We start from the raw sequence: 23,777 nt of genomic DNA on the forward strand, positions 1-23,777 counted from the left end.
AGAAGATGAAGTAGATCAGGAACAACCAGATGATGTCACTCTTTTATTTACTGTACTCAAGCTGCAAGCAAGTAACCTAAATGAAGCCTGACCCGCTCTAACATCTGGGCCACATGTGTGTGAGCTCCCTGTGAACTACATTTAATCCCAGGAGCCTCCCACACATGAGTTGTTTATCTTTGAAATAGCAGCCAGCTACTCCTCTAACAGCCCTCCGTCACTTAGCCCTTGTGACCAATCGCAACCCAGCCCAGGGCGTTTTTAGACTGGCAAGCTGAGAGGAAACAAGTCTTTGTCCCACTCTGTCTCACACTCTCCCTCCTCTTTGCCTTATGGTGACTTTCTCTGGTTAAAACAAACAAGTCCACAGAGGGTCAAAACAGGGTCTGTAATCTCTGCATCGTGTTGTTCTTTGAGTTTTGAAACTTTTTGTTAAAAAAGACCAGCGTTAAGGCTGAGTTTCCTTCATGTTTCTAAGCAATGATGGAAAAAAAGCTTCATAAAAGGGCGAGTTGGTCATAAATCCGCTCTTTGTTTGAAGCCACTGTTCAAATGAATGAGTGAAGATCTGAACAGAGTCCTTTATGCCCAAAAATCATTGTGGTTGACTCAGTCAGTGTACGCCTTTTCTTTCCTTTTTCTGATTCAATGACTGCACCAACTGTCTTGTTTACTTTTGGAACAATTACATTAAAAGACGGCGAGTCTGATGACATCATGTGGGTGGGGTTATACACGGAGGAGTCAGACCCACCTTCCAGTCTGACGGCCACTGGGCAGTAGAAGTGCAGCAGGGTGGTCAGGGCACAGCCGTCTGTGTTGTCCTTTAGCAGATTCTCCACCAGGGGGAGCGATGGAGCGCTCCTCTGCTGAGCGTGCTCCTTCCTGTAGCGAGCCTGAAACCATGGCAACGGCACAAAGACATCACCTATATGTGTCATTGGGGTGGATATGTAAGGCTGGCTCTGTGATCGCTGGTGCAGACGCACTTCAACTGGCATGCACCAGCACGCACACACACACACTCACACTTCATCCACACCCACACGTTCACAGACAGGTGTTAATTAAAGGTATTCCAAGCAAAAAGTGGGCATCAGGCTCAACAATGCAGATTTAATTTATCATGCAACAATGACACAATCTGTAGATTTGTTAGTCATCTTCTCTATCAAAGCAGCACAAAGATACAATCATAACACTGCAGCGCTGTTACGCTCTCTATGATTGCTTTGATTGTTAGTACTCCAGAGGTCGGAGGGAAAATGCATGTGACAATTTATTCTTTTTGGCTTTGAAAAGAACTTCAGGTAAGCAGTGAGGGCCTCAGCCTCTACAATGGAGCTCGAAACGGCTTCTCCAAACATGATTTAAAACTTAATAATCTGAGTAAAAGCATCTTTCCTCCCTCCAGGTTTTCACTTTCTATTTCTCTATCGCTCACTGGAGGCATAAAACTCACAGAAACAGCTCCACATGTGTCTTCAGGGCCTTATTAATCACAGCTTTACCCAGCAGCTTTCACTGCTTTGCTTCAACCTCCAAGAAGCAAATGTTGTCCTTCTTTCTGTTTGGTTTACATTGATAGTAATACAGTAGTTTTTATTGCAGCAAATTTGAACTTAAACATTTCAGGAGGGGAAAAAGCAACCTGGCTCTTGTTTTTACAACAAGTTTTAGACAACAGATGAAACAAGAAAAGGAAATGAGTAGCAGATAAAACAAAGGCAGCGATATCAGTTTCAACCTTTAGATGATAATCTCGATAATTCCTAGTGTTTATAAAGTGTGGATCTGTTCCAGGAAAGCTTTCTGACTATAAAACTGACACAAGATGAGAACAGCGTCTGTTTGGTTCAGTCATGTTTCTATAAATCTGATGGAGAACGCTCGGGTAAGGGGAGCTGGGAGACTAATGCATGATGGGGCTCAGGACCACATGCAGTGACAGGAGGATCTAAAGTGAGGATGTGAAGGGGTTTAAACTTGCAGGTTTGTGACTGGATGAAGAGCAGGTAGTTTGGGGAGTCTTCAGAATGGATGTGGACTTACAGGTACTAATCTCCAGTACCATTTGCTAGGAGACTTGATGAAGGACGATGATTGGACGACAACAACAGGAGAGAGTGGGAGAAGTGTTAGGCCAATAACAGGCAAAAGGCTCTGCTAATACAGAACAAGAGTCTGTTTCTGTTAGGATGTTAAAATTAGACTGGAAAGTCCTAAAACTTTAGTTCATCTTTACAATAAAAATGCATGACATATGCAGCTGGATCATTCTTATTTAACACATAAACAAAAACATACATAGAAGGTCACTTTGCAACAGGAGAGCTGAACTGAAACTGTTCTGAGGTTGAGCTGATATTAACTGTCTGGACACAGCCAAGATTTGGACCAAAGACTGTAAAAAAAAAATGGACGTCATCTCGAAGCCTATGCAGAAGTGCTAAAAGTCGCTGTTCGCTCGAGGCTGGCTGCAGAAAGATCAGAAGTTCCGTACACACCCAGCCATAAAAACTGACTTAAATGGCATTAAAAAACATATTTACAGCCTGGTTCAAAAGACAGCTTGGGTTTAAAACGCTGATTTCACTATTGGCACACTGTACAGTGAGTGAATTTTTTTCTATCTCTGTGGTTTAGAAGTTATTAGGATTGTTTGATTGGCCAATCAGAGGTACAGTTCAGGTCACGTGACTGGCGGGCGCCCTGTAGCTACTCCAAGAAAAACTCACAGCTGGCGTCATAGTGAATGTGGCTGCATCCGCAGATTGGCTTCATGTCGCGGTTTCAAGAACAGCTGGGTGACGTCACAGAGGCTATGTCCATGTTTTATACATTCTATGGTTGAAAAAATCGCTCCCCCTGGTGTCAGGCTGCAGTGAAGGTCAAAAACTCTGTCTCTCCTTTTCTGAAAAATTTATATTTAATTACTAATTAGACATTAAAAACAGGGTTTTACGTCATGTTTCACAATGATTGACAGCTGCCCTGTTTTTTTTCGGGAAAAAAGTAAGATACGTCAGAAAGGAGAGTCAAGAGGAGATTAGTATTTTGAAAGAAAAAAATTTAAAACTTTTTTTGTCTCCCAGTTGAAGTCAGATTCTCTTTTGCACAGACTCTGGCTGCAAGACAGCTACGCCTTGTACGGGGGTATTTTGGCCTCAAATGGTAAAAGAAGTAGCCGTGTTTATTCAATAGACATTCTGAGGTTTGGACTACAATAAAAGCTCATGAAAACTAGGGGAGGGAGAAAAAAACTGTTATTATATATATATTAGGATTCTTTATTTGGCAATTTCAAAATCAGGATTCTTTGTCAAAAAACTTTTTTTTTTCAAACTGAAATTCTTAATTTTAGTCTTTGTTTATAAACTGGATTGGAAAGAAGTTTCCACTTTTCTCCAGCAAAAGGTGAAATGTTTCTCTCTGACTCACGTGATGTGCATTTTATGGGAAAATATGGCTCCTGATGTAGTCTGTACATTATCATCATCATTTCACTTTTTCCCATGGAGGCAAAAATTGTAAATACTGAAGAATCGGGTTTTAATTGAATCAGCACCCCAAAAATCATGATAGAATCAAATAGCCACAATAGCATATCCTCCCAGCCATAATGACAACTAGTGCTCACAAGTTGATTTTAGACACAGTGTTAAGTTTACTTTGTTAAAATACCAACATTAGCTCAGAAGCACTTAGCTTAAAAGTGCAGCCAAGGCTAATTGGATTGAACTTTTCAAATAATTTTTGTCAGGGGTGTTTTTAAAGTCTGCAGGATTCATCCTCTGAGGAACACAAACTTCTGAAAGAAAAGTACATTTAACAGGATAAAATTCTCATTTTAGATGGAACTGAAGCAGAGGACAATAGAGGCACTCTGCTATCATGCTACAGAATAATAAAACCGTATTAAATGCTGATCATATCCCTCTGGTCCGGGGAAAGTCCATGCATACGGTTCTAATTTAGGAAAAACTCTTGCAGTGAGTCACTGTTCAGATATCTGCCCTGAAAACTTTATTTGTTATAAAATCTAATTTTGTGTAATAAAATAGAATGGTTTTAAATCAATCCTTTGCGATAAAAAAAACTGCATCAGAAAAAGCATTTTAATAGCTTCTGTTATGTTGCAAATCATAAGACAATAAATTAAGAAATGAGCCATAAATCTTATCTTTCTTTGTTGAAGCAATGAAGCTCCAAATGTAAAAAAATAAGTCCACAGGCTCTTGATTCACGTATAAAGACCTGTCTCTATTATTCCAGTTATTATGAGCATCGATGTAAAGCACAACCATTCCCAACGTATCCACACTGAAAACACCCTGAGATCCAAGTCATAAGACCAGAGATAAAGATTTTTCACACCATCCCAGAATAGAGGAGACTTTCTGAGAAGTGTCTTGTGCTCATCCATTGCTGTGTGTGTTCACGCAGTCATTGGTGCGAGTGTACGTGTGAAATGATCTGCTGTGTGTCTGTCCTGCTCGGTGAATAGACTTCTGTTCAGACTGCTAATGCAGAGAGGGAGCTCTGTGATGGAGCGTGGAGTAAGAAAGCAGCTGACTGACAATGAGTGCACAGCGTATTTCTCCTCTCTTGTTGTAACTTGTTGCCTTTGAACAAGCCTGGAGAGTCTATGAGAGTCAGTCTGAGATAGACTGCTTTTACCATGTGTATAATATCAGCACTCAGGGCATTCACAGTGATCACTTCCACTATACTGACACAAAAATAGACTATGGTAGAGAAAATTCATCAATGAAGGTGCTATTTCAACTTATTTAACCACTTGAGCCACCCTGAAGCTCTATAGAGAAGATGAGGATGTTTTCCTGTAACTGAGTGATCAGGGACACTCTCATCATGCGACTCTAAACAACTGTTTTACAAAAAAATGCAGAAAGCTGGATTCATGGTAAAGATTGTGTTGAGGCTTTGGCAAAAGCATTCTAAGTATGCCAGTCAGTTCAGTACTTTAGTCCTGCATTAATTACTTATATTTAACTTGTTTCCCAGAGGATGAATCCTCCTTATTTTGTTTATCCCTTGACTAAAAGGATGCAGAGTCCAAAGCTGAGGCTAAGGCTTTTTATCCGGATTTACAGGTAGGATAAATTCAGCATTGCGTTAGTTCAGGCAGGGCACAAATTCAAGCTTTGCCACAAAACATTAGCAGCTCTGAGCACTAGACCCAACAGCTGACAGCTCTGCTGGTTACAACTACATCTTTTTGGCAAATTCTATGTTACCCAACAAGCAACTCTATGCAACCCAACTCTCTAGATGCTGCGTCGGATTTAACCAGTGTCATATGTTTTGTAAAATGTATTGCATGTAGAAGGGTAAAGAACAGAACAGAGCTATACCACTAGGGATGGGTACCTTTCACATTTGAAATGATATAGTGCTGCTACCAGGTACCTGTTAATTGGTACCGGTACTCAACTGTACCAATTTTCGGTACTTGTTTGTGTTTATGCGGTAAAACAATATCTATTTGTTTAGTACAAAAATTTGTTTTTTTCACCTTCACATATTTATTCTTCAATATACAACCTTGCAATGCTGTGTTCATGTCCTATATGAAAAATCACCTACTCTCCCTCTCCCTCACAGTGGAAAGGATGCATTTAGGTACCTAAACAGTACCTATTGATTTTTTGTGAATCGGTACCTAGTACTGTTGACAAAATTCGGTCGGTCGGTACCTTTAAAAGTTTCTAATTCTGTACTCATCCCTATATACCACCAAGCATAATTTATTACAAGCAAATGATTGATTATTTTGATGAGAGTTGTCCTGCCTGAAACAATTTTGTGTAAGTGTGATCCTGCATAAATAAAACCACACTCTACAGACTTATCAGAAATAATAAATTGAGTTAATAAATGAAAACTTCAATGTAAACTAAACATTTAGCGATAGCATAAAATCTTAAAAACAGCAAGAATACAGAACAGACTGTTGAGCAAATGTGAGCAAAAAGTAATTAACAGTACTCATTAAGTTGTGAAACGATACAGTTACTGTAAACCTCTCATTCCTAAGTATGTAGTGTGCTAATTCATGATCATGGAGACTGAGAAAGCTGTAGAATCTTAAGCTACTTAATACGTCAACAGGTATGTTATCATTGTCAGATTGTGCTGTCATGCTAAATTTAGCTTTGAGTCGAGCAATTAATGAAAAATGAAGCTTGTGTGATTCTGCAACAAAACTGCAGTTAAGACTGAAATGACTTGGCATTTCCAATATGGTGGCTGCCATGTTTGGGCTTCACTTTGCCAGACACCAATGGGTGATGTCACCAAGACTATGTCCATATTTCCCACTGTTTATGTTTGGAGCAAAGTCTTGCAGTGCAGCTAGCATGGCTGTAGACTAACTAAGGTACAAAGGTTAGCTGAAGCTATTTTCTACACCACACATGACAGGAGTGACGATCTACTATTTGCACACTCATCAGTGTTCATCTCTCTGAGTTGGTACTGAAGTGCTTCAAGTTTCTTTATTTCATTTTAAATCAGTTGAATTGTATTGCTGCCTGTGTACACACTAAACATAAAATGATTTTTATGTCTAATCTTAAACTCTACACTCTTCAAACACCAACTCGTGATGAGGGTCACGACCTGATACCTTCCTGTGCTTTATGGTCAAACAAGTAAAAGAGTACAGTAGCTCACTGCTGTGTGTGCTTGTCCTGGTGGATTGACTCGGTGTGTCACACGGCCCTTACATAACCACGAGGCCTGCAGGATGACAACACTGTCTCTGTCTGTCACTGGCTGTCTTCTGCTACAGCTGACAAAGTTCCTGAGTGTCTCCCTTTGTGTCCTCTACTCTCCAGTTATTCCGCTCTCCGATTATTCCTCCCCACTTTTCTCCTTCTCTCCGTCTCTCTGTGTGTCATTCTTTTCCCCCATTTTTCCTCCACCCCACGCATTTCTTTTCCTTTCTCCTCCAACAGCAGTGTAGTGACTCTTGCCAGAATCTCTCTGCAGCTGGTCAGAGACTGAGCTCATCTGTTCCTCTGATTCACTGAGCTCTGTGTGCACTGTGCTGTAGGCTAATGTGTTTATATCATGTGTTTCTGCATGTGCCTTGTGTGGACGAGGACATGTGCCACTGCTTGAGAGCAAAAGTAGTAGTAGAAGGCTTCTAAAAATCAATCATGTGATGACATATACAGAAAAAAAATAAATAAAGGAATAGCTTAGCATTTTTAAAGTATAATTTGGTGCGACTCTTTTGGTGAAACTCTCTTAGCTACAAAATTAGCATAGTTTAGTTCAAAGGCTGAAAACAGGAGAGGAAAGCCAGAATAACTTTCTTCAAGTTTCCAAAAAACAGCTGTAAACTTTTCATACAGCATCTCTTTTCATTAATGCTACACAATTATAAAATACAACAAGCTGAAGTTGGAGAAAGTAAGGTTGACTATTGAGCTCTACTGGGGTTGTTTGTGCTCAGCTAAGCTAAGCTAAGCTAACTTCACTGTTTTTCTGTGTACTAAATAGATGTAACTTATTCTCCATGGAGAAATTTTCAAGTAGAGACACAGGTAAAAAAAAAAAAAGAAACATTTGTGTAAAAGCCCAGTTTTGAGCTTTGAATGAAGGGCATGATATAACTTTTTAGCTAACAGCAGCTGAAGCTAAGGTGCGGTGGCTTGCTAAATAGGCTAGCTCTAGCTAAAATCACAAAAGTCTCAAGAATTCAATTATGATTGTATCAAAATCCAACAAAAACAAAACAAAAAAATATTCAGTGGTAAACTGCATGTAGATTTTAGGACCAGTCTAGGGCTTTTTTTTCCCCAGGCTTTACACAACAGTAAGCTAGCTTATCACTTAAATTAAGTGTGTGTCTGTGAGTGTTCTTACTTTTTGGGTTGTTGAGTTTGACTCTTGGTAAGAAGCCTCTCGCAGCTTTTGCTCCTCCACAAGTATGTCCTTCAGGTGTTCATTCACCTGGAGAAAAACAGACAGACAGGTAGACAGAGAGACAGACAGACAGACAGGCAGGGAGACAGGGAGAGTGATCAAGGTCAGATTTCAGACAAGCATTTTGTGCACACAGACACTGCATGGTGAGTCTACGAGAAAGGAAACCTAAACATGAGAACAAGAGGGTGCACACATCAAAGAAAACTTTGCTCCACCACCGCTGACCATTAGCCACTGATTCCAAAAACGACAGGATATCTTATTTACAGAGCTCGCTGACTTCTGACTCACACAAATGGCACAAAGAACTTCAAAGATAACTCTAACTATAGTGTTTAGCCCCTCTTTTAGCAACTCCCACCTTTTCTCTACAAACAGTGATGTAACACTTCAGAAGGAAGCACAAGGTTGAATGAGCTGATCCCAACCATGTTGTCTACGTCTCAGTTACACATAAGGCTCCCATGTGCGTGTTTTCTTGTTTGTGTCCGTAAATTAATCCTGCATGTTTATCCTCCTGCCTTAAAACACATGAGCCTATGAGCTCATTCATCTGGAAAGTGAGCACTCACTTTACATTCAGTTTTTCTACGTTGACACACAATTTGTACTTGTTTCATTATTTTCTTCTAAAATTAGGTCAGAGAGATATTTTAGATATCAAAATCCCCCCAAATCTCCAGCAAGCTCAGCTAAAGTTACTTAAAGTAATTAATAGTGCCCTCAGTGTTGGGCTCTTACATCCCAACACAAGCCCTGCAGACCAGAGGAGGTGAGCTTGAGTAAGTTATCTGGGGATAATCTCTTGATTAAATACTGTTGATACCAGCTTTTCATCTAGTTTGTGTTGGAAACTTATTAGATTTTGAACCAGCGGTGGGGGAACTGAGCGTGACAGTCTCTCCTCTTGTGTCTTCTATTTCTGGACTAAAACAAAGATCTCTGTGTTTGCTGGTTCAACAGACTTGAGGATTTGTTCTGTGGTTATCTTCTAAAATGAAAAAAAAGCACATGTCCTCGTGGTTTTGTGTTAACATGAATGAGCCTCAGTGTGTCCGTGTACCTTGTTGATCCAGGTGGTGATTGCGTCCTCCGTGTCATAAGGCAGCTCCTGGACGTGTCCATCACTGCGTGAGGGTTCAGCAGAGGAGTACCTGTTGATGCAGGACATCATGCGCTCTACACTCACCATCTCCACAGTGTACGCCATCATGAGGGTGTCTATGAGCGCCAGGTGTGAGCTCTGTGAAGACAAACAGAAGCTACATTAGGATTCTTTTAAATGCACCTCCTTTCCGCAAAAAAAAAGACTAATAACTCAACTTTCCCTCCCATTCTCCTCTCTTGCACTTCAGACTGAAAATTATGAACATTTTTGAATCTGTGAAATCTGTGAAACATGTGTTTCTATTCAGCTCAGCAAACCTTGAAATGATCATAACATCTGCTCTCTAGAAAAAAGAAAATGTGTGCAAGTCTTAACTCTTTATATTCAGCCCTAAGCTTCTTAAAGGTCCCATATTATGCAAAATCACTTTAAGTCTTTTAGTGACATTTGTGGGTCTTTGGCTTTCCTCCCAGCCCACAAAATGAGATATTTAATGACAAAACCTGTACTTAGTATTGCTTGTGAATGTAAAATCCTGACCTAAAACGAGCTGTTTGGATTTTGGAGATTTGGCGATGTCAGCGATTCCCTTTTTTGACCAATCAGGAAGAAGTCTGACTTGATTGGTACCCCTGAATCTCCTCCCCTCTTGGAGCTGGAGAATGCCAAAGTTGCAGAGCCATCACTGCTCTGTTTTTGGCTGTAAACACCCACATAGTTCCATGCACAAGCTTCCCATCTCTGAAGAAAACAAGACTAAGTGGCTAGAGTTCATTTATCAAGGAAATGTTCCAGATACACTCAGTAAAACCGTGCATGTGTGTGCTAGTCACTTCACGGCCGACTGCTTTTCCAACTTTGGACAGTACATCAGAGGGCTAGCGAATAGACTGGTCCTGAATCCAGGCGCATTACCAACCATCCACCAACAAACCTCGGACCCTGGAAATGTGAGTATTTAAAATGCTGTGTGCTGTGGAGCAGATGTAAGAGCTATTCCTCAGTGTCCCCCCTGTCTCTGTGTTAGCCTCAGGATGCTAACTGTAGCTGCGGTTAGCCTGTTGTTTTAGCCTGTAATGTTACGGTAAACGAGCTTCGCTGTTTTCTAAACATTGTGCACTCGGAGCTAATGGCGCCGCTCTCAGTGACGCTGAAGAGCGGGGCGGTACCAGTGGTGGCTCATTTACATATGAAGGTCACGCCCACTAAATCAGAGCGTTCTGAACAGAGGGGCTATGAGAGCCTGGAAACAATGCTGCTGTGCTTGATTTATTGGCTTTTTGGACCAAAAAATGTTACTACCATTTCATGAAGACATCAATGATCCACATTTAACTGCAGAAGATGAGCATAATATGGGACCTTTAAATATTATGTGTACGAATGTATTTTATGCACATTTATGCAATTTTCACATCAAACATTTTTTAATTTTCACATTTCACATCCAATTGAATTGAGCTAGACAGAATGAAGCCCTCTTATCTGCTGATCTCAAACCACTATACACTCTCACATCTCTTCATGTTGGACTATATTATTTTCATCACACACACACTACCCACTCTTCAGCCATTGACTTCATATGAGTAGTTTTAGCAGCCATCAACACCTACACAAAGCTTGACATTCTGCTGGCCTTTTCTGATCCCATACCAGGCCGGTCAGACCAACAGACCTCCCCTTCCCTTTTCCTGTTACACCACAGGTCTACTCAAAAACATGCTCGCTGTGTGCGAATAAGTGTATGTGTGTATTTGTGTGTTTGATGCTTACCCAGGCGTCTGTCTGTGTTTCCAACCTAACTGAACAAACACCTAAAGTCAGGAGCTCCATGCACCTCATCCCACCAGAGCCTGCGCTGTCAGGCACAGGCCTCTATTCATAACCACAGAGCCTCGTGTAACAGCCAGCGTGACCGAGAGTTTCCCTGAGAAACACAACATCTGATCTAACGCTGCAACTTGAGAGTAAAACGCCAACATGCACTGGAAACATGGCCGTAAGAAATAAACAGACGGAGAAGTGTCAGGGTGCTAAAATAACTGGACTCAGGAGTGACCTTGTGTTCAGTTATATCCTTACTTGATCTGAAATGTGTCTGTACTTCAGTAAAAATGACTCAGTTTGGGGGTTTCAGCAGTTTGTAGACACTGATTCATACCTAAACTGTGTCCTTTTTGTGTGTTTGAACACATGGTGTTATTATTATTGCTTCATCTCTACAGTATTACATGTAGGAACAGGATTGTTTGGATTAGCTCTTGAACAAAAACAATAGACTGATACATTGAACTTTATTATACGTCTGTTTGTGTCTGCAGACAGATTCCTGCATTTTCAGGATATTGCCACATTTTTGACATTGCATGCATTCTCCTTTAGATGTACAGTATCTTAGAAGTGGAGAGACAGACAGACACAGTGTGAGATACCAGAGGGATCCAGAGTATAAGATTTTTCATTAGAAAAATGTGGGTTTTTCCTTTGATCAAAGCTTTTCTTGACTCATTTGCATAAAACTCCTAAATCTAAAAAGTAGTTTAGAAGCTTGCGTAGGCGTGAATTTGTGTGCATGACTGTTGGTGTGTGTTCAGACCTGCTTGAAGCGAAGTCAATGTGAAATTTAAACGGCAACAATGTCAGAAGACTTCCTCATCTTTCAGAGATAGACCGATATGATTTTTTGGGCCGATACGATACTGATTTTTGGTAGGCAAGGAGGCCGATAACCGATATTTGAAGCCGATAATATTGGCGTCAAACAATTCAAACAATACAGACTCCAACACTTAACTGCATTCAAATGCCTTCAAGCATATGTTTATTTAACAGCTCCCAGGCTTAGCCACATATTTTATAAAGTTAAATGAAAACTTAAAAATATATATACCTTAAGTTTTTTACAGTAAATGAAGTTTTCCAAAATTTCAATGTAACAGCAATAAAGCTGGATAAAACTGAGTTTGTGCTGCCTTTAACAGAATTTTCTATTTGGTTTTACATGACTGATTTTAATTGACCATCTAGGGCTTCCATAATGTTGACAGGGAGAAATTCTGTGCAGAGAAGCATCAGAGCCAAAACAACACAGTTTTGAATGAGTTTCATATCGGCCGTCGAATTAAAAAAAAAAGGCTGATGCCGATATGCCCCAAAATGCCAAATATCGGCCCCGATAATCGGCCCGGTCGATAATCTGTCTATCCCTATTATCTATATTTCATTACCTACTTCTGTAAAGGAACAGCTCCACTCAAAATCTGATCAGAATTTTGTATAGATGGTGTAAAACCTGCTTTAATAGCAATATTCTGATCTAGCATTATTTCCATGGGCTCCTAAATTTTTCAGCCTTTGACCTCAAATAGAGATGCTGGAGACCTGTGATCAAATAAAGAACTACCTATGTGCACATATCTCTGTGTTTCTTAAACCAATCAATCTGCCATTGGTGCAGTCATTACCCTGGCTAAGTCACCTTCAGGGTCTTGCTGCAGCAAAGAAATGTGAGAAACAGATCAAACATTTTCTGTTTGCATGGTTTAATGTACAGTTAAACCTCTACTTCTATAATGAAAGATCAAATGTGCAAATACAGATTTCTCATTACCCTCAATTTAGGAATTCCTGATTTATACCACCTATCTCCAAATAACAACCACAATACTTTATTTCTATATTTCTGTCTGTACACGGATAAAACTCACCAGATTAACAGTTGTTGAGCTTAAAGGAGCTTGGAGGTATTTTTTGTGCAGGCCAGCTGTTCCCCTCTGTTTCCAACTCCACTGCCAAGCTAAGCTAGCTCTGTAATTTAAACATGCATCAGCAGAATCAGTCAACTTACCACCTCTGCTTTTAGTGTCACAGTGTTCCTTTAAAAGTACTGAGGAGGGCCTTACTTGTTCAGAGCTGAACTGTAGCAGCTCCAACACAGTTGAAACAGATTTGTGACTCTAGTGATGACTGGAATCACTGACCTGTCCTTATAAATAATCTCCATGTTTCTTTGTACTTGTTGTTACACATGAGTGTGTATGTGCATATGATATATCAAAGTGATCACATAGTGGAGGACAAACAGTGTTTATATGGAGCCACTGCACATACAGCTGCAGACTCTACTACTGTTGATACCATAGCATGGATTTAAAGACCATGTGGTGTCTCTTAACCCTTAACTGAGACCCTTGTGATGAGTGTGTCTGAGTGTGTGTGTGCACATACAGACACAATCCCAAACACAGTCACAGACAAGCCTTATAAGGCTGTGGAAGTGGCAGAGACTGGTTGTAAAGAGCTGCAGTGAATTCACACACACTATCTAACATCAGCATCAGCATTCGACGCAGCACTGTTGCATGGCTGTGTGTGTGCGCGTGCGCGTGTGTGTGTGTGTCCTTTATGAAAGGCATCTATAGGCAGGGACTTCACAGCTGAGCAAACAAATAATCAAAGTAACCTCCTTCTCCACAAACCTCGCAACTGTTCTCTAACGCAGGTACACGCTGGAAAACAACCTACGCCTGAGCTACACAAATGTTCCTGATCTACAACTTAGCGGACACACGTTTGGCTCTGTACAGATGTTGCGTACATTTCTGGTGCATTTGTCCAAACAGTGTCCTTTAGCTATGTTTCTCACTCATGCATCCATAAAATTTTTGCTTTGTTCTGCAGAATGCCTTTGGATAAGGGTACACACCCCTCTGCAGGAAGATTCAATTACTGCTACGCCTTCCTCTCTCTGCCGTCACTTTGTGGTCTTAGTGTTTCAGTGCTCACAGGGCAGCACGTGTGGGCATGTGTGAGACAGTGACCGAGAGACAGACAGAAAGGCTAACCTCGAAAAGGACACAAAGGTCTTCTGCACACTGCTGGAGGTCTGACAGGAGTTGTGTGAGTGTGTGTGTGAGTGTGTGTGTGTGTTCATCTGTGTGTTTAGGAGGAGGGGTGGGTTCCCATTTGTGTGCCAGACGTGCCTTGACTCATTGTGAGACCCCACCCTCTTCCACAGTGCTGCAGTAGTGCACATCACGTCGTCCTCAGTCCTCCTCTCCTCCACTAAACCCTCCCCTCTCTTCATGTACTCCTCTCCTCCCCTCCTCCCCCTCCTCCCCTCCTCTTTCCAGATGGCCATGTTAACATTGGACTCTTTTTCTGGCGCACACATGTCATCCCTCTTGCAGCCAAATAGGCAATACCTTACTTTTCCTCCTCCTCTCTCCTCTAAGTTTCCTTCCCGCCTTTCCTGGTCCTTTCCATTCCTACCTTCCACATTTAGACTCCCACACTCACCCTTTCCTCTCCTCTCCTGCTCTACTTCTCTTTGCCTGGAGACCAGCCAAATGGCAGCCCCATTACTCCGTCTTCTCCTTTCTCCTCTCCTCTCTGTAAACCCATTCGTCCTGTGACAGACTGCCATGCTCCTCCTCCTCCTCCATCCTTTTTCTCCTCACTGACATGAGTTATTTCTTGGAAAACCATGAGGTCATCATTTTCTCTGTGGATATACCATAACCCAAAATGAAAAGCCTCGACTTGAGCGTATCTGAAATTGCCCTGCTGAGTCCACACACACACACACACGCACGCAGAGTCAGACATAAAGTGCCACTGCTTCGGAGAACTATTAACTAAAACTGAAATGAAGAATTAAGATGGGCAGCTAACAAATTGCCTGGCTCTGAGCTCCTCAATGAAGGTGAAAAGTCAAAGGGAGGCTCTATTTGTCCACTTAACCCTGTCACTAAAGCTGTCCACTAAATCACAGGATCCCAAAGACGAGGAGACATGTGTAAAGACTTACACACACACTTCTGTCGGTCGGTGTAAAGGATGCTGAATCATTAAGCTTTGCACCTCAAACTGTCCATCACTCCTCCACCTTCATGACACCCTCGACTGATGTACACACACTAAACCGTAAATATAAAAACAGACTCAACTACCGACTTCTATCTCTGGAGCTGTAAAACATGAGAGCACCTGGAGGAGAGGGGAAATTTAAATAAGCACTACAACTTAAAGGAGGAGATCTTGTGTGGGCTTGGAGAAATATGCTTAAGCTTAGATTAAATATTCAGGCGATAACGGGGTCCTGGTTTCATTTAATCCCCAAAGATAGAGTTAGTATGTGACAGAGGTGGGGGAAGTAAAAGCTGCAAAAGACAGAAAGAGGGAGATGAAGACAGAAGAAGGGAGAGGATCGAGGAGGAGGGGGGAGATGCACTGCAATGCAGACACCTTTTGGCGTCAGCAGAAGTGCCCGGCCTCCAGCCATGTGTGTGGTAGCAGTGTGTCTGGATCAGGCTGCATCAGACTCACCCTCCTTTTGTAACTGTAACACCGTCAATGAAGAACTTAATTGTGAAGAATTCATTTTTCTCTGACAGTTTCGGTATAACTTTCCAAGGCCTGAATCAACAGAAAATAAACCACACACAAGTCTTTTTCAGACAATCTGACAAAGTGGCTTGAAGCCTCTTGGATGTGAAGATTTTTCGGCTGGTCTCTGTTCAATATCACTGCAAAACAAATATCTTTAGACTTTGGAAAAGGTTCCAAACTACTTGACCGACAAACAATATTTACACTTAATCACACAAGACCAATTGATGTTAAATTGAGTATCAGCACAGCTACAAGTGGCACGAAATACAGTAATGTTATTTTTGGCTAAGTGAACAATACATTTGGCTCCATCAGCACCACAGTGACTTTTCACTGAGTATCCCTCTGCCTCAGTCAGCTGCTATATCCAGTCTATATAAAGTACATTCTATTCTATTCTATTCTATTCTATTCTATTCTATTCTATTCTATTCTATATAAACTGACAATTAACATTTCAGAAGATAGTCTTTTTACCTAGTAAATCAAGCTGGCACCTCTGAATCACATTACAGCAAAGATATAGCTTTATCTAAGTTGGCGGAGCAAACAGGCAATAATCTGACATGTATTTTTTAGAGCCGGCCGATTATGCCTGTCACCGATTAACCAACATCGGCCATAATGAAGCCAATTATAAAAAGACTAAAGAATGACGTTTTAACATCATGTTAGTTGCTTTTTTTGTGAGACAGAGATACATGCTACTGTTAATTCACACCTCCACCATTATCTAATGTAAGACTATAATACGGCGTTTTAACATTGTGTAAGTTACTCATTGTGTGTTTACATTTTTTTTTCCTACTTACTGTGTTTACAGTTTGACTTCTTTATTTATTATTGTGTTAACAGCTTGTTCTTATTTATCATTGGTTTAAACTATAGTTCTTATGTTGACAGTTTTATAATTTAAGTTCCTTGTTTTAATTTAATAGCGTTCCGTCTCTGTCTTGAATCATATGAGTATTACAATGATTTGTGATTATATACAGTATATATCCTGTGTACATCAATGAATTTATTATAAATATCAGCCGATATATATGATATCGGTCAATATATTGGATATCGGCTTTTTTTTGCCCACAGTATCGGTATCAGCATCAGTCCCAAAAATCCCATATAGGTTGGGCTCTAGTATTTTGGTTTGTTATAATTATTTTAATCACTAAATTTCCTGACTGAATCAAAACAGAGCTGATTTTCACTCCCACATCACCACCTATTATGATGTGATGTTGTGTGATTAAGTGTTTTTTTATATCACTGGGTGGAGGTGGAGTGATCCATACACTTTATTTCAAAGTCCCAGTGAAGCTATACTCTCTACCAGCATTGATGAAATGCCTCCAGTAAGACTCTTTTTTCAGATCTGATGGTTGTATGATCTCATATTCTGGAGAAAGTATAAATGAATTTTCTAAATAACGTTGATAAATTTACAAAAATAATAATTCATCATCTCTTTATCAAGTCTTACACTGAGTGCTGCACACATTTTGACAACAGAGTATTACAGTATTTCTTGGTGAAGTGAGCTAAAGCATGTTGAGTTTTCTCAGTGCAGTGAAGTGACACAGAGTCTGTACTGTGAGTAATGGGTTGCTATAAGAAACCCGTCATTAGCTGATGTTTTTCTCTCTACAGGGAAGAACTTGGAGGACGTTTCAGTAGTACTACACATGGAGCTGCTCACACAAACGTACTATCAAATAACTCAGCTATTAATTCTGATGGGGGGAAACAAATGTTGAACTCTGTGTGCAGCCTGGTACCTGCACAGTCAGGGAACAATAACATGATGAATCAGTTGCGTGAAAATGGATTAGCTGGGTGACACTTCTCAAGTGTTGAATTTTGTGCATTTCTATGACCTGGTTCCAGAGATTTGCTTAAAGAAAAAAAAAGCCTTATACTTTAGTTTGTTACACTAAAGACTTTTTTTTTTTGCTCGTTTGCAGACAAAAGAAATACATTCATCAATAGCTTTTTTTTGCTGTATAACTTTTTTAGCTACTTAACATGTTTGAAATTGGGTATCAAATAATCAAATAGATTGTTTTAAGTTAAAAGCATAATTTTTTGAAGTTTAAAAACATGTATTTTTGGAAATAGAAAATTTCATTGAGCACAAAATGAAGCCCTCTAGTAAGAATTTCTCAAACTATTTTGACTTCTTGCTACAACTAACTACTTCATAAAACCTACAGAAAGTCTGTATATTCTAAATCCCATAATATGTCAGTATCTCCACTCACCATGTGTATGGGTGTGCTGGTCAGGTCTCTCTCAGTAACCAGTCTGTCCTGGTCTGTGACATACAGGCCTTTCTGCGCCAGAGCCTGGATGACAGCGTTGTGTCCCAGTAATGGTTTGACGGCATCACTGCGGAGGATGAGGCTCCCTGCTCGGCAGTACAGCTCTGCAGACTGGAGCAAGCAGGCCACCGGAGGCTTCAAGTGCTCCTGGTTATACTGGTCCTTGTAGAAAGGCTCCACCAGCTCCTCTGGTACTGCATCTGTAGGGAGAGAGACACAGAAAAAGAAGTAAATACAGTGGTCCTGACAGACAAAACAGGACAACAAAAACATTGAAAATTGGATTTTCATGTGCTTTGTGTTTTCTTATTTATTGCTACTGGCTTTTTTATTTTTCATTTTAATTTTTTTTATTGCATTCTGGTTTTTGTTTTTCCTTCTCCATACTGTTTTGGCATTTTCTTTCTTTCTTTTTTTTCTTGTTACATTTTTTGTTTTGCTTTTTTCCAAAGACTTCTTTGCATTTTGCACTTCAGGGCCACAGTCTGTACACCTGTCGTCCAGCTGCATTTCTTCTGTGACACCATCATCTAAAGTGAATCCACGAAGGCAGAGGAAGATCTACGATGCTACTATTTCCATTATCTCACTGCTCTTGTTGCTATGGCATCCCAAGCTCAGAGCTTCAACCACATGGTCACATCAGCTCACAGCTTGTCACACTTAAACACACTGATCTAAAATATGGCGCACATTGTAGAAGCATGCAGGAAATTTTCCCTTGAAAACACAATTTTACGCGAGCACAGCAGATTGATTTGGTCGGAGACAGCGGTTTCAGATACGAATATACGCGGTTAGTCGAGTACACGATCAAACATCATCAATCCCGCCTGTCGGAACCAGCACTACTGGTAAGATAATAAATTACTATTATTTTTGGTTCCTGTGCAGTGTGGCTCAGGTCATGTTGTGTCCTAGCTCTGAAGGCACCACCCTGCATTAGCCGGGGGTTGTAGCTTCAGATGCTAACATAATGCTATGGCAGCCTGTTATAGCACAGCAAAGTTAGTTTGTCAGGATTTTAAACTGGACAATAAAGATACTGACACATTAGCTTACTGTTTTGTTCGTAGTAGAAGTATAATCACTATTTATTTTTCACTTTGGCCTCAAAATGTCACGCAGTAGCTAAAACATTACTTTGGTTTTACTAGTTGTTGGGTTGTAGCTTAGTCTCACGGCCATTCATTGATTTCTCTTGCCTTTCAAGTGGCATTTAAACTGTTTTAGTAGCAATTAATACAAGCATTAGCTGTTTAAGCTGTTAATCCATAACACTTAGCCAGCTATTTAGTCCGTTAATGCATTTCTGTGTTTCAATTAACCAAATTAATAACCATTAATCTTAATATGCTGGTCATCACTTCAACAACTAATTAGCTTATGGTGTTAACTACTTTTCTACTATGTAAAGCTAATCATTTCATTGTCACTTGAGCTAAGCAAATTATTCAGATTGTTTATCTCAACTGTTTGTGCTAATTCTTTGCTTGGGGTGAGCTAACCTCCATTGTTGAGAGTATTATGATACTCAGAGCTGAGTCATGAAAACACCATTCCTCAGTTAAGTCAGAACTATTCAAGTTCTCATTAGGAGCATTGCCTGGACCACAACTTCCTCAGGTTAGCACGAGTCAAAGCCACCAGGTCAGTTTGTGGTGAAAGAGAAGCTTGAGAGATAAACTGTGTGTGTGTGTGTGTGTGTGTGTGTGTGTGTGTGTGTGTGTGTGTGTGTGTGTGTGGGTGAGTGTGTTAGTGTGATGCTCTTTAGTGTGTGTGGCCTGAGATGAAGTGTATGTTACAAAGCAGGACTGGCTTGTAATCCTGTTACCTCATTCGGAAATCTGATTTGAAGAAAACAGCTTAACACCAAACACACACACACAGAAAGGTTTCACTCCTTTCTTTACTTTGTCGCTGTTCACCACATGATGTGACTCAAAGTTTTACTACTCTTGTCATCAGTCTGTCCCTGAATGACACATACACCTCATTCCTTGTAGGGGACGATGTGAGTTAGCGTGTGACACACTTTTTAAACACTCTGTGCTCCAGCATGAGTGTATATTCCTGGTGTGTGGGGTCATTTCCTCTCTGCCTCTGAATCACACTGAGGAAAACAAAGAGCTGTAAAGGAATCCATCTTTAAGGAACAGCTTTCTGTAGTTAAATCCTCCAAAATAACAACACTGCAAGCAAAGAGCTCCACCAAACAGTGTAATAAAATTAAACATTTAAAGCTCAAACAGAACAAATCCATTTAGCTTGTGATCAAACCTCGGCAGTTTTCCAGAGACTGTGAGTAGCACAACCCCCTTATCAACACTGGGTGATGAAAGCTATTTAAAGGAGTCAGCAGATGTTAAACCAAACTTGATAAAAAAAAATCCTTGCATCTAATCAAACTTGTTAGATTGTGTTACCAAATGGAAAATAGAACTATATTTAGAAGACTACGCCTTTGAGAATATACATTTTATAAATCTACTCAAGATATTTCTGTTTAAAGCACAACTGTAATAATTGTTGTTAAAGAGAGGTTGTTGTTGGTTTGTTTTGCAGCATGCTCTTCGTAAGCAGTCTCCAGAAGATAAAAGCTTTGTAAAAGATTAATTCTGATTTACTGCAGCTTTGTGAATGGTAAAATAAAAATGAACAGCAAGCTACAACTGCACAAAGAGCACATTTTTCCAGAGTTCATGAAAATTTGCCTCGTCAAGTGAAACCCCCTCTCCTCTCTTTTGTGTTTGCCATCAAAGAGGAAACAGACAGGAAGTAGCTGCTACAGGAAGTCCAGGCATGGAGAGGACTGCTCCCCTGGAGACCTTGAGGATCATAGCTCAGCATACACAACGTGACGGTCAGTGGTGTTTGTCTCTAGCTGTAGTTAAGGTTGCAGACTTTTAAGCCTTTCTCAGCACATTTTTAGACGTAGAGGCTGGATACAGAATTTATAAGCCTTAGTCTAAATATGTGTCACTTTTCACCAGCTATGACACTTTTATAGCAAAATTGCAACAAATTTACTCTCCATTTAAGCTGGTGAGGCATACTTATCAGCAAAAAACACATCAGTTACACAGGAATATTAGTCTATGTTAAAGTAGCTTATACCTCTGTTTATAGTTTCTGCAAATTCCTGGTAAGAAAAAAATGTATTTTAGCTGCTTTTATCTGTCTCTATGTTCAGAGTCTGGTTTAAAGTGATTTTGATCTATGCAGCTTGTTTCTGTACACAGACTGTTCAGGGGGAGAATTTTATTTATTTATGACGCATGGGATAAAATGAAGGCTAAGAGCTTTACTTACATTTGGAAAACTGGGACCCATTTCATCTCCATTTCATTACCTGCCTCTTGGTTGAAAGTGAGGTTGAGTCCCTTCAAATCTAACAACGGCAAATGCCGGGCTTTAAAACGCCTCGTCAGAAAAAACAAAGCCATATTCATGCTGTATACATGCTGTATACACCTCGTTATTTAGATGAACTGAAACAGTAAACCAAAGAAACAAAGAGTGGGTTTTCCGAATCATGTCTGTATTCTCTGGTATGTTAGGTTAATGCAATCAAAGCACTGAATAATCATGGTCACATTACAAACAAATATTTAGTAAGCTTGCTAACAAATTACACTAACTGACCCTTTTTTTCAAATACTACTTAATGTTTTTGTTTTATAACCATCTCAGCGTTCCTTGCCTGATGCACATACAGACAGACTGTATTAAACCACTAACCTTAAGGTTAACATGCTCTCCATGATGGTTGGTCTTACATTCATGATCCACTGGATACATTCAGTATCTATTTTCTTAGAATAAAGGCTAGATATGTCAGCAGGCAGCAGTAGCTCACTGCTCATTTCGAGGCACTGCAACATGTGAAACACAGAGCAGAAAACCACTGCACTGCTGCTCCATGATCAAAGCCTTGATGTTGCTTCACTGCAGTGGAGGAATATGCATGTTTCCATTCATCTAAACCATCTCAGGCACCTTATGATGGCTTTAGAGGAAGTAGCTAAAGGAAATACTCCATTGGTCTTTTTTCTTATTTGGAGTTGTCAGAGTAAAGAGCTGTTCTCAGTATCTAATTAAACTGAATAAAAAGTTAGTGTTGGTGATCTGTAATGATACTGTTACATCTAGGGCTGCAGCTATCAAATGTTTTAGTATTCGAGTATTCTACTGAATATCCCATCAATTAATCGAGTAATCGGATAAAATACATTTTTGTTTAGTTAAAGAGCAGTTCTTTTTGGAATGAAATTTTTTCTCTTTAAGAAATATAATTTTCTGATACAGCATGTCAATAAGAGCACTTGCTTTGGTAGCTCCAAAATCTGTAAACACACTTTGACACATTTTTTGTGCCTTGTACATCTCATCAAATGTTGCGGACCCAAATGGCACCCGTTTCGTAGAATGACGCATTAGTCTCCAAACTCCAGAAAAGAAGCTAGATTTGTTGCTAGTTGCTATTTTGTATAAGAGGTAGCTTGAGGGGTCTGAAAACTCTCTTAATATGGCCTCAGCTCTATTTGAAATACCGCTCTTTGATCTTTTTTAAGATTGAACGATTCCTCGAGGTGGAGAAAATTACTCGAGTATTTTTTGTAATCGAGTACCTCGAATCATTCGAGGAATCGTTTCAGCTCTAGTTACATCACTGCTGTGATGCAGCAAATATCATTGTGGTGCAGTAGATACTAATGTGATATAGCTCTAACTTAAATGACAGCTCAGGTTTCTGTCTGACAAACCAATGATTGGATGTGATTACAGATCCTACAGAAATCTAGTCCTCATATTGAAGTCGATCTACTTGTGTTGATTGTGAGGTCATGAGATTGTTTCACATTTGGTTCAATGGGGCAAGAAACTGCTATCTAGATCTTTAACATGGAATAGAAGCGGCTTTAAGTAAAATGAAGAATGGAGTTAAACAGCCCCAGATGGTGTCCACTAACCACGAGCTGAATTAGTCTCAAGAGAAGGTTAGAAAAAAATCAATACCGCTCACACACTGATTGACGAGTTAATTGATTGTGTTGTGGAAACACGACATCAGACAGAGACACAGAAACATTATTTAAAGCAACGCCTATTAAGAGCGTTCTAAAGCATGTCTTAAACAGTACTGGCTGTATGAGGCTAGCTCTTAAGAGCTGTCATTAAGTTCTGAGGTGAACCTCGATTGTGCTCTGTTGCATTGAAACGCATCAGGATTGAAGTATGGAGATGTGACAGCTGTGCTCTGATGGGCATGACACAACTGTTCAAAAACACTCCACATGTACATCCTTTCAAAGCAACTTTAAAGATATAACGACTTATACAAGATTTTCTTTTGAGTGATAATGATACACATCATGAGTGGAAAAATCTTTCACCAATAACCAATTCATCAATGTTTTTTGATGTGGATTTTGCACCAGCATGGCAGACCCACAAAAATCTGCTCTCTTTTCAACTTAACCTAATAGTTTGACACAGAAAACCATTATCTGCTTTGCGTTGATGCTCTAAATGTGCTGCAGACTGTGTTGTGAGAGCTGTATAGTCTAAGCATGCTCTATGGGACAAACTACATTGCTGACACCATTTCACCCCCCCCAAACTCGTCTCTGCGTCGTATGTCGTTTAGAGAAATATGTTTTGCTGTTTGAAAATACTTATCCAAAGTCTTTGTACAAACCTTTCGGCTGACAGAAGATTAGTTACATCTGAGCATCACCATTGCTCATCTGTCCAAACTAGGCCAAACAGGACTCTAAGGACCAGTTATGAATTGGGCCACAGTTCTCAGTGGTGCTGGGAGCTAAAACTGTGTCACCGGAGGGCTGGGAATAAACATGCTAGCAGTACAGTATGCTAATCGCTTCAAGTCTCACCAACTAAGAGCAACTTTCTCACATGTTGCTGTCTGCTTTTCACAGCTCTCTCGAACATTACCAGTCGATAGTGTGCAGCCCCGTTTGGCACTC

At 40.2% G+C, this 23,777-nt stretch overlaps 1 protein-coding gene across 4 annotated transcripts in view; it reads right to left on the reverse strand.

Moving 5' to 3' along the window:
• camsap2b (calmodulin regulated spectrin-associated protein family, member 2b) overlaps positions 1-23,777 on the reverse strand; it is a 41,028-nt gene that overhangs the window by 15,420 nt on the left and 1,831 nt on the right. For all 4 annotated transcript variants that reach the window (XM_074688197.1, XM_074688194.1, XM_074688195.1 and 1 more), the window contains exons 2-5: positions 17,728-17,987; positions 9,026-9,205; positions 7,900-7,986; positions 755-896 (exon numbers count right to left, since the gene is read on the reverse strand). In XM_074688197.1, the coding sequence (XP_074544298.1) occupies positions 755-896; positions 7,900-7,986; positions 9,026-9,205; positions 17,728-17,987 (669 nt within the window). The remainder of the gene's footprint in view (positions 1-754; positions 897-7,899; positions 7,987-9,025; positions 9,206-17,727; positions 17,988-23,777) is intronic.

Source organism: Halichoeres trimaculatus, unplaced genomic scaffold (assembly GCF_033239565.1).
Source record: "Halichoeres trimaculatus isolate MK-OKI-2021-1 unplaced genomic scaffold, fHalTri1.1 fHalTri1_scaffold_15, whole genome shotgun sequence".
In the NCBI taxonomy this organism is placed as follows: domain Eukaryota; kingdom Metazoa; phylum Chordata; class Actinopteri; order Labriformes; family Labridae; genus Halichoeres; species Halichoeres trimaculatus.